Raw genomic sequence first — 16403 nt, 5'->3', positions numbered from 1 at the left:
CGTCGTGTTCACAGTTAATTTAAATGATATCGATAGTGCTTTTATCGAGATTAATCGTAATTACCGATTGCAACTAGAACAACTACGGAAAACAAAAGCACAAAAACACGTTGAGGTGTTAAATCAACTTATATCAGACATGGAATATATCAATGAACAAATCGTTAAAATAATATCCAATAGCAGCAATGATGATAAACAAGAATTCCTAACCGAGTATAATATCACAGAAGCCGATTTACCCGATTTCAAGTTTCCAGGATACAACGCGCCAGAACTAAGAAAGTCTCTTAATGATTTTTTCGGTCCATCAACTATCCTCAGACACGATAACGGAGATGGTGGTAGGCATATTGCTCCATACAACGTAAATATCGCATCGGTGATAGCAATCAATCTAGTATGTGATGTTATCAAAGGGAGTTACCAGGTAGATACCAAGCAATCAAATCAAGCTCAACAGGGGTATATCCTTTATTCATTTTCACCAACAGCCCCTCCCGGATTCTTAATCGTTGAGAGCCCGATTAATCCGGTCTATATGCGATGCCATAATCGGTTTTTAACGAGAATTAATTTTAGACTTACCGATCAGTCAAATAACCTAATTGATCTACAAGAGTAGGAGTTAGTGATCACTCTGTTTGTAAGATCATTGTAAATAGCCCCTTAGCAGCGGGGGGGGCGAAGACATCGACGCGGTCGTCGCGCTTTTTTACCGGACGCTGACGACGCTGGGATCGGCGCGCAGAAAGTATTAATTAAACCAAATGACGATTGGACGACCCCCCCGACGACGACGTCGTTTTTTTTTTACCGGGCGCTGACGACACCGGATCCGCTGAGTGCAGAAAGTATTAATTAAGCCAAATGACGATTGGACAAAATGTCCGATTCGCCCCCCCCCCCCTGCTGCTTCATTCATAGGTCCAAAGACGTTGTGGTATTAAATAAGCGAAAATCCTCTAATCTAGTCTTTTCATGGATTTTCGTCCTTATCTTGATACGAGAGAGAGAGAGAGAGAGAGAGAGAGAGAGGCGGCCTTTGGATAGTTTCATATTTGATTAATAATAATAAATTTTTAGAACCTTATAATAGGTTTAAGAAACAACAACAACATCAACAAAGCCTTTAATACTTTACATAGGTGTTCCCCGTAACCAAGACATTCACCATACTGTGTCGACCGGCATTGCAACTTTGTATCATTGATTATATAAATAGGTCTCAATGGAAGTGTAAACATACCATTTTGAAGAACGATATTGTAGTTACTTGGTGCAGTTTCAGTTTCAAGTTTTTTTTTTATCCAACTAAATCTCATTATCTCTCTCACCCCAGATTTCTGCAAAGTTTGTCCCTAGTACATGAGAGGAGAGGGGAAAATGGAAAAAGAAGGGATTGAGATTAAATTGTGTACCATGTTAAAGTCATTTACAAAACGGAGATTATTATTACTTTTTATAGTTATTTTCATACCCGCCTAATAATTAACGAGTTGAAATTCATCATTGATCTATAAGAATAGACCCAACAGCACAAAGTTCCAAGACTGTTGATGTATGCGTGTTATTACGCAGTGGGTGGATCACATTTTGATATACCAATAGTAATGGTATATCAAATTGCTTTACACCAACATTTTAAAAGCCATGTTATTTTTAAAGTATGTGATATATATATATATATATATATATATATATATATATATATATATATATATATATATATATATATATATATATATGTGTGTGTGTGTGTGTGTGTGTGTGTGTGTGTGTGTATAGGTGTGTGTGTGTGTAGTTACCTCTCCTAAATAAATTTTTAAAAGTTTGTCTAAGTTTCGAAAATTAAATTGAGCTCTATGAAAAAGTTATAGTTCAAATTGTTTAGGACTAAATACCCATTTTGTGTCTTTTACTTGTAAGATAATATCTGTATATGTAGCAAAACACCGATTGATTGTTTCTACTCCAGTAATTATTCTATAGAGATACATTATAACTTTTACATTCTGGTTATACCCTCAATGCGAACCAGGTGTGGCATAACATTTATCTTACCTGGCTTAGGCTAAAGGTTTTAAGTTTCATCCGTGTGAGTATCTACAAACTTGTGTACATGTTATTACTGTCTGCAGTGAAAGATTAAAGTATGTTTATCAAATCTCTTCCGTGATAAAGTTCAAAACATTAGAGATCAACCGACGGCACAATTTCAGTTTATCCTTAACTTGTCTCACCCGATTTCTTATGTACAATCCTAGAAAGAGTGCTCCAAAGTCATATTGACTTGACCCGATTCCTGCATCACTGCTAACTGAGTTCTTAGATTCAATATTGCCTTCACATATTTATGTTATTAATAATTTTATCTCAACCGGAGTATTCCCATGTTTTTTTGCTTCAAAACTGCCATTGTAAAACCTCTGTTGAAGAAACCAAAGCCTGTCCCTAACGATTTGATATATATATATATATATATATATACATGCCAGAATTATCATACTATTTCGCATGCATTGAGATTTGTAAATTCAGTTTTCTGAAATATTTATATAAAAAAAATGCATAGGTGACAACGATATTCTTTACAAAATTGTAAACTTGAGTGAAAAGTGTTTCTATCCGAGTCTGACATGAAGAGAGAAGAAAAGAAGAAGAAACAGTTTCTGCACGAAAGGCTATTCAAGTAAGACCTCGCTCATTCAGGAAGATAGAAATTCACACAACAGAGTTGTGCTCAGCAAACAAATCCTAAGTTGCTATTACAGAATTTTCAATTTAAAATTCAGGTAGACGATTTCAAAATTATGAGAGAGAGAGAGAGAGAGGGAGATTAGTCGTCAGTTGTGTGCGCATACGATAGGTAAATGTGACAGTGTTAATTGTGACTGTAAAGAATACCTTTGACATGAGAGCATGGTGTATTATTTACTTCGACTAGCTATATAGTTACATATATTGACCTCGAGTTATAAATCTTCTTGGGCGGAGCTTTACTCATTACGCTCTGTTGGTTTACCCATATAACCATGTCTATTTTTATACATTATTCATGAGACAGATACGAAATACATATGTGCCGGCAAGAAATGGGCAGGTTATAAATTTTTAAATGATGTATTTGCATGTCAGTATATGCAGGTATTAAAATGCAGCCAGATATGATCTTGTCATTCAGTGCTAACATCATGGTCAACAGTTATTTGAAACTGAGCGTCTGCTAAAATCAAATGAACCCCGGAAGATATACCTAATTATTTTCCCTTGAATGGAATGGTCGATAAATCTCTTATTTTATGCTTCAGCTGTTGAGAACCAGTCAAAACCGTGTGCTTTGATTTAGAGAATCAGACGAAGAAATAATGCCTACTAAAACGCTGACAATTGTTGAATGTAACATAAAATAGATCGCAAAGACAGTTAAAATTGATTGACTGGAGTGTACTGGCGGAATATTTACCAAGATGACACACTTTTCTGTGATATGTCAATATTTTATCTTCTGTACATTCTTGATGGAGCAGTACGGTAAGTATTACAAAGCCCGAACCATTGTATATAGCACATAATCATTCTGGGTAGTATAAACATGTATGCTTCATGGGCAGGTGATTCTGTCATGTTTCGAGTAAACAATCGAGTCTTGAGGATAAATCGATTCCACTTATAGATCACATCAGTAATCAAATTAAAGCTTTGGCTGGTTGTTTGTTATGGTTTTAACTCCATTTTTCAGCACATGATAGTATTCAGCGATCATTTCATTTGGTGGAGGAAAAATCACCTACCCACTACAAGTTACTGGAAAACTTTCTCAGATACCTACATTGACCGACCCCGGGACTTGAGCCCACGCTGAGAGAGGTGAGATGTCAGAGATCTGTAAAGGCTAGCACCTTAGACCACTCGGCCACCCTGTGCCCCGATTACAACTTTGGCATGTACGCCCAAGTCGGAAATCAACATGTAAAGCTAGAAGAACGTATCTGATTCATGTACTTAGATCTAATCTACAAAGACAATGGCTGTATAATCGGCAGCTATTGACATATTTTGTTGTGTTCTATATACACGGCATCTACGTATTACTCTATTTAATATGGGATCTTTATATACAGTAGAGGTGTGTATAATTTACATTTTCTTTATAAGCGGGAACTAAGCAGTTATCATTTCAAAGAAGAGGTCTCTTTCATTGTGTCATCTCTATCTTTATCTATTTTGTTAATGCTAAGGAAAGAAACCAGGAAGAGTTTGAACGGTCTTAGATAATACAAAACTAGAGTCACGCCTAATATATCGACAAGTAGAATAAGAAAGGTAATTATGCCACAGGAAAGACTGCTATAAAAAATAATAAGTAAATAAATAGACTTTGTGGACAAACGTGATCACAAGTATAAATATTTAAATACATAAATTAGTTTCCAACAAATTTGTATTTGCTTAATGAAAAAAGAGTAAAGCATATTAAGGAAATGTTTTATGATTAGTTTCGTCATCTGAAGATTAAAGTTTTCAAATAACTAATATAGAAGACATTATTTTCTAGTTACTGGATCATTTGTATTTTCTAAACAATTTAGTACATTACATTCGTGATTTTTCATGTAGAACATCTTAGAGCCAGCTATTTCGATTTGCTGATATACAGAAACTGTCCAAAGACCAAAAGTCTTCTGCGTGCAAGAGACGTAAGATGGCGAGATTGTAAAAGAAAAACAGAATTATTTTCAGATGAGCAGATTTTAAGAGTTAGAATGTGTCCTTGTTTCGAACAAGATGAATGCACTTCTGTTTGCTTCACAAACACGTCAAGGTACTTGAAGTTGTTTGCTATACATATGCTTGCCCATAGTCATATATACATAAACATAATTTCCACATTTTATATTACAGTATGTCTGTCACTGAATGATTTCTATGGATTCCTGTAGACCCGTTGAAGTGTACTTAAGATCTCTAGGGCTGTTTGTCTATCACTGAGTGGTTTCTGTGGGTTTCCTGTGTACCCTTGGAGTCTTGTTAAGATCTCTAACGTTGCTTGTCTATCAATGAGTGGTTTCTATGGATTTCCTATGTACACTTGGAATCTTTCTAAGATCTCTAAGGTTGCTTGTCTATCAATGAGTGGTTTCTATGGGTTTCCTGTGTACACTTGGAATCTTGCTAAGATCTCTAAGGTTGCTTGTCTATCAATGAGTGGTTTCTATGGGTTTCCTATGTACCCTTGGAGTCTTGCTAAGATCTCTAAGGTTGCTTGTCTATCAGTGAGTGGTTTCTATGGATTTCCTATGTACACTTGGAATCTTGCTAAGATCTCTAAGGTTGCTTGTCTATCAATGAATGGTTTCTATGGGTTTCCTATGTACCCTTGGAGTCTTGCTAAGATCTCTAAGGTTGCTTGTCTATCAGTGACTGGTTTCTATGGGTTTCCTATTTACCCTTGGAGTCTTGCTAAGATCTCTAAGGCTGCTTGTCTATCAGTGAGTGGTTTCTATGGGTTTCCTATGTACCCTTGGAGTCTTGCTAAGATCTCTAAGGTTGCTTGTCTATCAATGAGTGGTTTCTATGGGTTTCCTATGCACCCTTGGATTCTTCCTAAGATCCTAGGGTTGTTTGTCTATCACTGTTTCTTTGGGTTTCCTATGTACCCTTAGAGTCCTAAGATCTCTAAGGTTGCTTGTCTATCAGTGAGTGGTTTCTATGGGTTTCCTCTGTATCCTTGTAGTCTTCCTAAGATCCTAGGGTTGTTTGTCTATCAGTGAATCGTTTCTATGGGATTCCTGTGTACCCTTGGAGTCGTCCTAAGATCCTAGGGTTGTTTGTCCATCAGTGAATCGTTTGTATGGGATTCTTGTATACCCTTGCAGTCTTCCTAAGATCCTAGGGTTGTTTGTCTATCAGTGAATCGTTTCTATGGGATTCCTGTGTACCCTTGCAGTCTTTCTAAGATCCTAGGGTTGTTTGTCTATCAGTGAATCGTTTGTATAGGATTATTGTGTACCCTTGCAGCCTTCCTAAGATCCTAGGGTTGTTTGTCTATCAGTGAATCGTTTCTATGGGATTCCTGTGTACCCTTGTGTTCCTTCGTTCTCTATGGATCTTTGTTGATGCTCAAGGTAAAATATAGGTGCAGACAGCCTCTAATCACTCACTGACCACCTAGAACGAAGCTCAAGATCAAATGAAATACACTAGTTGCGACTACTACCAGCTTCTCTTTATTCAGTTATGATGATGTATAGACATTTCCACGCTGTTATGTGTTCAACCGTGGTGGCTCACTTGTCGCGACTGAAATCGTACAGGCTCTAATCCAATCATGGGAACAGCCCGGGATGGCTACTTTGTGTGTCCATTGATATATATTACACTCCAATTACCTCAGTACTAATAACCTTTATGTACTGCTGTGCCGTACAACACTAAGCCTGAGATTCTACAACGCTGGACACATACAGAGAACTTTTAGCACAGAATCAATGTAAGTTTGAATGCTACATGTAAAAAAAATTATTTTAATTTTAATCTGGATTAAAGCCACACACATCCTTTCTTTATCCTTTTTTTAAGATGATATCAGGCCACAATACATGTTATCACCATTGTAATCGTGATTAATTCTAAACTGTTGTAGCAGTTTTTAAACGTCTTGGTGAATCAGATCTCAAGATAAAGGCAGACATGTAATTATCACAGGATCACACAATGTTGGCTCTATTCAGATACTTAACAAGAAATGATTTAACTCCACTTCATTTCTCTTACAGTGACGCGGCAACGGCACGTGTCTCTGGTGCTAATGGTTTGGGTGTGCATGTTTTCTTACGATTATATATTCCTCAAGTTACTTCATTATATTTGAATCTAGATTTGTACACGGGTATATTTCTTAAGGTGGATAATGATTCCAGTGGATATTTATGTTTATATTATTTTGTTTAATTTATAAATCGTTGTTCTTCACGTCTAATTTATACAAATTTGGAAAGAATGACGTACTTTCTCAATTAAAATCATATTGGAGACACCACAAGATCCGCCTATCGCAGTCAATACCCTGTCGTAGATATATCTTAAACAAAATAGAAAAGACCTAGACCTAAAAAAGTAATTTGTACTTGACAACTACACAAATGCTATAAATGCTGCATTTGTGTATTAATTATATTTGTAATAGTTACTGTGAATAAGCCTAAGACATTTGTATGCGGAAAAAAACGCTTAACAAACCTGCTCAAAAGATTGATCAAAGACACAAGGTACCAAGACTAATTTGGTTTGCCATATGTGCTTCGCGGCAAATGAGTGTCATCATTTTCTTAAGGAAATTAGGCATTAGATGCAGTTATTGAATACATGTTTCTTATTATTTAAGTCATTCTTTCATTATTTAAACACGTACGTTCCCCTACTTCCCGATTATCTAACAATTTACGATTGACTCATCGCTAATACTAACAATGATTTTTGTCTCTTCCCTCGGATCCATCGGAGTCAGCAAAATGTCATATATACAAAATTGCACTAAAATTGACATGTAAATAAAATTACTACCGTCCCGAGAGAAAAAAAAAAGATAATGGATAAACGGATGGATAAAAGGACGGGCAGACGGATAACATGATATTTGTTTACACAGCATTGGGATAACAATACATGATACCTGGACTACCTGATTTCAATAATTCTTTAAACATTTGGAGGTAACAAGTCATGATAACTGGGCTGCCTGAATTCGATATTTCTCTAAACATCATGGGGGTAACAAGCCATGGTATATGGGCTACCTGAATTCAGTATTTCGTTAAACAGCATGGGGATTACAAGTCAGGTTACCTCGGCTGCTTGAATTAAGTACCAGGCTGTTGTCGATGTCAATTTCTGGGAGTCAGTGGGCTCCTCAAACCGAATGTGTTAGACCCTCATATATAATGCACAAATCAGGTAAAGCACTGAATTCATAGCCAAGAACATTATGCGAAAGTTGTGCTAATTAGTTTGATACTCCCATGTCATTTTTATCTGTGTGGGTCATCACCAACTTTGTGTGTGCCTTTCATGTGGAAATTTAAGTCTAGATTGAACCCGAGCTTTTTCAAAAACAAAATCATTGGGGATATTTTGGGGATATTATTACACTCGATTCATCTATCCATCTTTCCGTTGCATTTCCTCCTAAAAATCTCTGGGAGGAATTTTGGGAAACTTTGCAATGTATCAAATATGGAGATCGTAAAAAGCAAGATGAGTCTCATTATTGGCTGCTATACCTGAAACAGCTGTATAGGGTCAATGGTGAAATATACAAAAGTTCAGTTACGTTTACATTTTTACATATATTATGACCAAACTACATCTATGCAGTCAGAGCAGGAATCCATATATGGGACGCATTTTTCATCATAATGTCTGGACCACTAGAAAAAAGAGAACCATGCACAGATAAAATTATCTTTTGCAGCCGACACATTTTCTTTTAAATAATTCTCTAAATTTGCATAATAACCTATGACTGCTATAACAATGAAATATCAGAAATATGATTTGCGCTTACATAAATTTACATAAAATAACATATGCCCTTATGGTTCATCAACACAAATATTTTCCGGTATCAGCAACAAGCTGAAATAAACTAGTTGAAACATATTAAAGTTAAAAGGTTTAATTCCTGCAGAAACAGACATGTAAAGTTTCGCAAACGTAACCGTTTTTTTTTTTTTGTTTTATTTGTTTGTCTTGTCTAATAAAACTCATTAAAGAGTCGAGAGCGCTTATGCTAGTTAGATACTAGTTTCGCACTGTTCGTTGTCAGTTTATTGCATTTATCTTAATCAATCCCTGACACACGTGATCCCTTGATGGATCCAGTGCACTTGAAAGGATTCTTATTTGCCATATGATTTGTATTCTTTATAGTATAAGCCTCGAATGGCACGATCTACCTTTGGTGTGATCTAACATCCTTTCAGTTCTGTATTTTATGTCGTGTTAGTGTATACGTTCCTATTTTTTCCTTCTTGTATTTAGATAATTGCCTCATCTAGTAGAATGGAGACGATGTCTCAGCCAAAAGAGAAAGCACTCAAAACTTTTCGCAGTGAAACTAATGCCTTACTTCGTCTAAAGCATCATCGCACTCTTTTGCATCATTTCATCGAAACAAACACAGTCACTAAAGGTCTTCAGATTCATGTCAAGTCGCAAATTATTGGCAAGAGATCAAACAGATTCAACAAGATATGGAATAAAATAACCCACGATGCGTCCATGAAACTCACAGCCATACTTGGGGAAAACATAAATCATCAATATCTAGTCAAATCAGCTACCATCGAAGCATTAAAACAGCAGCTGAATTCAGTTTCCACAGAGGAACAATTGCAAACGTTTTACTCTAAATTAAATAAGGATAAAAAACGACTCTCTGCAAAACTATGCAAAGTCAGAGAAAGAAAACTCAGAAGTCATGATCTACAACCAAATCACTGTTGCGAAGAAAGTTGAGTTAACGAAATTTCTTCTCAAACAAACGTAAGAAGAAAAATCGCCGTAAAAGAAAGAATAGTAAGTACTCGATAGCAAAAACTAATTCAACTGTTACGAACTCAGTGGTCAATATCTCAATGTTAGAACGTACGGAAGCAGAAAAAAAAAAACTTTTGTTGAAGGGTTTGAGTTTCTGTCTTCGTCCAAAGACATATGACAGAAGGAAGCTGAAAAAGGACACCGAAGAGTTTAGCTGCCGTTTAAGATTCAAGGCCCATTTTGCCTTGCAGCCAGTAAATAAATCAGAGGAAAATATAAGCTGCGACAAACCCATATTTAGAAAGAAAAGTAGTTGGACCCCACCAAAAGCTTCAATTCCAAATCTAGAAGCCTTTATCAACTCAGTTGAAAACGACACTTCCAGACACATCAACCATACTAACAGATACTCTAATTTGACAAAGGAAGAAACAGATGCCCTTCACTCACTGAAAAGTAGAACAGACATCATAATTAAGCCTGTAGATAAGGGTTCCGTTATGGTCGTTATGGATATCGAAGACTAAATTAGCGAAGCAAGAAGACAACTAAGTGACGGTAGGTTCTACCAAAATTTAGACCATGATCCAACACTAGAATATGCAAAAACCATCACTAATATTATTGACGAGGCGTACCAAATCGGGCACATAGACCAGCAAACAAGAAACTACTTAAGTCCAGAAAACCAAAGGGCAGGTAGATTTTATCTTCTACCTAAAATCCACAAACAAGGAAACCCGGGCAGAACTAAACCCTCCGGTAACGGACAACCCACAGAAGTGATATCATAATATTTGGATCATTTTATGAGATGACGTGTCTACAAATTACCATCATATCTTCAGAACACAACAGACTACCTCATGAAAAGCAAAGCAAGCGAACCATTACTGCCAGATACATTGCTTGCTTCCTTTGACGTCACATCTTTGTCTACTAACATGCCGCACAACGAAGGGATACTGGCGTGTAGAGAAGCATGGGATGCAAGAACTGTAGACAATCCACCCGCACACTTCCGAATCCAACTCCTAGAGCTTGTTATAAAACTCAGTAACTTTGAATTTATGAAGAAAACTACCTCCAAATTAATGGAACCGCAATGAGTACAAAAATGGCCCCTTCGTATGGTAATATTTTTATGGGAAATCTGGAGGGTCAACTTTTAGCATCGGTTGAACTTACACTATACCAGTGGGTACGCGTTATCGATGATAAAGAAATGAAGTGACAACATGGAAGAGAAAGTCTGGATGATTTATTATCAAAAGAAACAACTTCCATCCCTCAAACAAATTCACGGCAGAAATCTCCAACTCAAACCACGACTTCCTGGACACAACAACCAGACTGGTAGAAAAAAAACACCATATAGACATCTACTCGAAACCAACCGACAAACACCATTATCTCCTCCCAAGCAGGTGTCATCCAAAACACTACATTAGGGACATCCGATATAGCCAGGCACTGAGGATACACAGAATTTGCTTCGACGATGAAACATTCCTGAAAAGGTCTGAAGAGCTACCTAAACATTTAATTTACCGAGGCTACGACAAAGACCTGATTACGGAGGCAATCCAAAGGGCTAAACAAACAAACCGCGGTGACCTACTAAAATATGGAAAGAAGTAAAAGGCGATAGGATATCATTTATCCTGACGTACCATCCAGACAACCCCAAAGTAGATGAAATCATTGGGAAACACTGGCCCATCGTGGAATCGTCGGACGCGCTAAAGTTAATCATCCCTAAGAAACCTGTAGTAGCCTACCGGAGACCAAAAATCCTCAACGACATCCTAGTCAGGGCGAAGCTAACGCCAATCACTAATCAAGACCACCCTAGTCAATATGTCCCCTGTGGCGATAAAAGGTGTAAAACCTGTCAGCATAAGATAGAGACCAGGACGTTTTCTAGCACAGTAACTAGAGAAAGACTAAACATGCATGGTCCAAACAAAACGTGCAAAGCATATAATGTCATTTATCTCATCACATGTAAGATCTGTAGCCTACAGCATGTCGGAGAAGCTGAAAAGCTACACAAAAGGATCAACCTTCATAGATCTGATTGGATGACAAAGAAGCTGTACAGAAGCCCGGTCTCAGAACACTTCTAATCTGGCCACACTTTCAGTGATATAACACTTATTGCAATTGTTCACAACCCCAACTGGAGTTCCCAAACCAGGAAAGAAAATGGATCTTCCTGGATACGCCGTCTTAGAACATTGAAACAAAGCTGTTTAAACGAAGAAGACTAGAAAAAGACAATCATGCACAAATAAAATTATATTTTGCAGCCGACACATTTTCTTTTAAATAATTCTCTAAATTTGCTTAATAGCCTGAGACTACTATAAAAATGAAATATCCGGGATATGATTTGTGCTTGCATAAATTTACATAAAATAACAGCTTTCTTTATGGCTCATCAATTTCTAAGTCAATAAAAATATTTTCCATTATCAGCAACAAGCTCAAATAAACTAGCTGAAACATATTAAAGTTAAAAGGTTTAATTCCTGTAGAAACAGACATGTAAAGTTTTTCTGTTTTATTTGTTTGTCTTGTCTATGTTTTGTATTTGCGTTTGAAAGAGACTCATTCAAGAGTCGAAAGCGCTCATGCTAGTTAGATACTAGTTTCGCACTGTTCGTTGTCAGTTTATTGCATTTATATTAATCAGTCCCTGACACACCTGATCTCTAGATAAAGATATGTCTGATTTAAATAAATTGGATTTGTTTGTATGAGTGATAACTCTTTTAGTTATGGTATGCGTTTCCGCTAGTGAATGAGAAGACACTTCCTATAAAACAAGAGGGTGATTTAAATTAAGAAAAAGACAAATTTTAACAAAATTAAAAACTGATGAGGTACCATACATGAGCAATTGCAGATCTAAGATGATGACAATTTGTTCAGTTCTGTTGGATGTCATGTTTGTCACCAATTGTGAATGTTAAACCACGTACATGATTAGTTGCGGTGAAAATTACATGTTTAGATTTGTGTATCCATGTGGTTTTCTCAAATGGATTATACGGTGTGTCGAATAGGCCACGTAGAGGGAAATAGTTTACGTTTATTTGCACATTTAGTTATTATATGAATTATCAGTTGTTGTAAAATAGGTAGATAGATGTACAGCAAGTTCCAAAAAGAAATCAAGCATGAGAACAGAGAATATGAAAATATTCCCGACTGTACATTTTAGGAACTATGTCGAGGGTGTTCAGGACTGAATAGAATTAATTCGTTGCAAATAGTATGTGCAGGGAAACAGTTAATTTTCAATTCTAGGTGTTATATCAAATCCAGTTATCCTTGCCACTAAATTTATGAATCACACGTGTCTTTGGTTGTTCTTTTTTATGACAAACGGACTCCATAATGTCGTACGTTGCATCAAAGACTTTGGACAGAATGGTATGGAATTTTATTATTGCAGGCTATTGTTTCACACACTCATTGCAAAACTGAAAAGAAATATGAATTATCATACTTTTTTAAAGAGATTTCTTGACAACCAGAGTACCACCTCCCACGCTCCTGTAGTGAATTGTGCAGTACCAATTGCCATTAACTGGCTTTGTAAAAGCCTGTTCTGCATTATCTGCCTTTGGGTCGGATACTGCCCAATTCTCTTCCCCATGTTGAAAGGATGCGTGCGGTTTGATGATATTGTCATTGCGGTACAAGGCAGCGGCAAATGTCCTGAAATAATACAATGCATGAGAACAAACACTAAACATATGATACCACTCTCTCTTAAAAGTCGTTGTTATCGATCCAATCTAGAAGTTTTCATACACCCACCAACATATCATGGCGATGCACCGACCTGTTCCGAGTGGTTTCCACACAATTCTAAATATATTCCGTCATACCTGAGTTACATCCACAATCATTACCAACCATTATAGGTGGCTTGCTAATTTTAAGTATCCTGGATAAAACCCCATATCCTGTAAACAAATTCATGGAAGGCTTGCCTCTAAGGCAGACAAGTAATCTCTTAGTTCTATCAAAGTATCACTTGAGCAGAAAAAAACATTATGGCAGGCGGCAGGCATATAACTGCGCATTTATGGTACTGTAGTGTGTGCTATCTGCCTCTAGTTACAAGAAAGATGAGACTCGAACACTTTTATTAGCCAATATCTACATCAAAACAGTGCCATTTTTACATTGATGATGATAATTTTGTTACCTCCAGTCTTCTTAGCTTGATGCAAGCTCCTATTTATCATAATTGATTTATGGGTTTATTTCATTTGGGTTTATCCACATTTTAATAACTTAAATGATATGACACCGCTCTATTCTTGCGCCCGGGTCTTGGAATCAACTACCTTAAAGTTGGTAATGTCTCCGGTTCTTGTATTAAGAGTTGTGGTCCAAGTACGAACAAAAATGGACTGCCCGCAAGATGTCTCTCCGGTTTCAGTGACTGATCCAAACTGATTTCAGTCTTTCGTCATTTGGAAACAGAATTAAATTCACCCCCAGAACCTCGCTTACTTTTGCTTGTATTGCTGTATGCAACCTACCTGCCTTTTGCTGTAAGGGACTCTAACGCCTGGCTGATTCTCAATGGACAAACCAACAATAACGGAAGATTGTGAACATGTGATATATCTGACGTAGTACATGGGTCGTGTATCAATCGCTATGTGATCTTAACTCTGCAGATGTCACGCGGAGAACAGCTATGAAAAATTGATTTCCAATTTATTGTTTGCAGCTGTTGAGCAAATGAGAGTCTCTCTCAGAGAGAGAGAGAGAGAGAGAGTCATCGTGATTTCTATCGTGTAGCTCTAATAAGGACAGTTTTAGCCGTGACTGTAATTAATACCTTTGTTGTGTTAAAAGGAAGTAAACATTTTCTTCGAGTGTATTAAATGTATTCATCTCGCGTCATGATTTTTCTAAATATATCAGGGTGGGCCCTTATCTATTGTAACCAGCACACGATTGCTCCGGTTTCACCTTAATCACACAGTGTGGGATTGTTGGAGAGAATAGGATGGGTTCAAATAAACTGCAACAAAAAAATTGAAATATATGCGTTAAACTTTGTGCAATTATTTAACTGCAACCATATTTGATCTTGTTATTCACTGTCACATGCTTGCTTTGACAGTAATCATCTGCAATAAAAACCAAAAACAAAAAAACAAAACAAAACAAAAAAAGCGGACAAAAAAAAATGAACAAGGAAGTCAACCTACGAAGTACAGGTGTCCGATTGATGCCTTAAATGAAATTTGGCATACATTCCCCACGACTTCTATAGTTTAAATTGTTTAGAAATAGCAAAATGGTGTGCGCTTGCGCGAGAGAAGTCGACCGGGAAATTATTTTTGATATACTTTAAAGTTGATAGTAGTAGAAGGATAATACCTACTGACTGAAATCTTCGGACGAGATTTGTACCAACATGACACGTTATTCTGTGATATGTAAATATTTTATGTTCTGTACATTAGTGTTGGAATTCAAAGGTAAGCATTACGAGAGTCAAACCACATGTATATGTACACATTTAGCATATATCGTTGTTGGTGGGGAGTACAAACATGTATGCTTGATAGGTGATTTTGTACTTCTTACAGGTAAATTGAAATTGCAGATACTTCAGTCTGTTTGTACATAATAGTAATGATCCTTTTATCTCTGACAAACATACTATACGCAAAGTTGAAAAATCAGCACTTTAAAAATAAAAGAGTTAAGACAAACGTTACAATTGCTGCTAAACATATACAGTATACAGCCTATTCAAGTATAAACAAAACCTTTCCTAAAATAGTAGTGACTGCATAGACGGGTACATGCCCGTGTTTTTGTCGCATTTGAAACACATGACGGCCGCGTATGAATATATTTGCCATATATTTTGGATAAACAGTATTTATACGTAATTAGCCTAGTCTGTATGCAAGGTGACAGGTTTATAGTTAGTAAAAAGAAGAACTACTTATTGTGCATCAGAAATAAAGGCTGCACATATCTTAAAGGTCTTAGTTAATTCAAATGTTGAACTATACATCAGATTATACTAAAAAACAGGAAAAAAGGTAATCGAGAAGCATGAAAGATTCAAAACATTATATATATATATATATATATATATATATATATATATATATATATATATATATATATATATATATATATATATTGTGCACAAAAGTCGATCAACGTAGTAATTTTAAAACCCTACAGTAATCTCTAATAGATTAACATTAATCGACTAACTTAAAATATTGTAATGAAATATTTTTAAAAATACTTTTCGTCAAAGATAATAATTTCAAAATAATTGTCAAAAGACGCTATTTTCCTGGTATTCTATCATTTGAAGGTGATTTTAATTTCCTAATGGCTTGTATTTGTGATTTGTCACGTGACACATCTTGTCTCCATTGAAATATTTGACTATACTTGTTTTCTCTCTTAATAATGTTTTCAAGTCTTACATTGAATAGGGAAAGGTTTCAATATTATTATTAAAACATGTTATTAATAATTTATTTGCAAGATACAAAACCAGAAGGCCATGTGTCGGTATCGCAATCCTTCTAAAATAGGCATATTGTCTTTGATTGGTATTTTATATTTTCACCCTAACAATTTCTGACATATATGTCAACATATATACCATATCCATAATATTATAATTCATTTTACGTAATTTGACAATTTTACTATTCTCTCTCTCTCTCTCTCTCTCTCTCTCTCTCCAAGATTAATACGGCATCTCAAAAAATGTTGATGTGTAATTAAACCCAACACATACATACGCACATGCGTACTTACGTACATGCATACATACATGCGTACTT

General features: G+C 36.1%; 1 protein-coding gene across 3 annotated transcripts in view; it reads left to right on the top strand.

Annotated features, from left to right (window-relative positions):
- The first annotated feature begins 3156 nt into the window (after nt 1-3156).
- Nucleotides 3157-16403, top strand: part of LOC149793124 (disintegrin and metalloproteinase domain-containing protein 10-like) — a 111303-nt gene continuing 98056 nt past the window's right edge. The window contains exon 1 of one of the 3 annotated variants that reach the window (XM_089967036.1): nt 3157-3534. In XM_089967036.1, coding sequence (XP_089823162.1) covers nt 3471-3534 — 64 coding nt within the window. In that variant the 5' untranslated portion in view covers nt 3157-3470. Of the gene's footprint in view, nt 3535-14903; nt 15060-16403 lie in introns of those variants that run through there. The other 2 variants (XM_089967033.1, XM_089967034.1) reach the window with 2 other exon arrangements.

The sequence above is a fragment of the Sinohyriopsis cumingii genome, chromosome 8 (genome assembly GCF_028554795.1).
Source record: "Sinohyriopsis cumingii isolate HCF-2022 chromosome 8, ASM2855479v2, whole genome shotgun sequence".
NCBI lineage: Eukaryota > Metazoa > Mollusca > Bivalvia > Unionida > Unionidae > Sinohyriopsis > Sinohyriopsis cumingii.
Note: the sequence above shows the minus strand (reverse complement) of the source record. Positions and strands in the feature narration are given on the sequence as shown.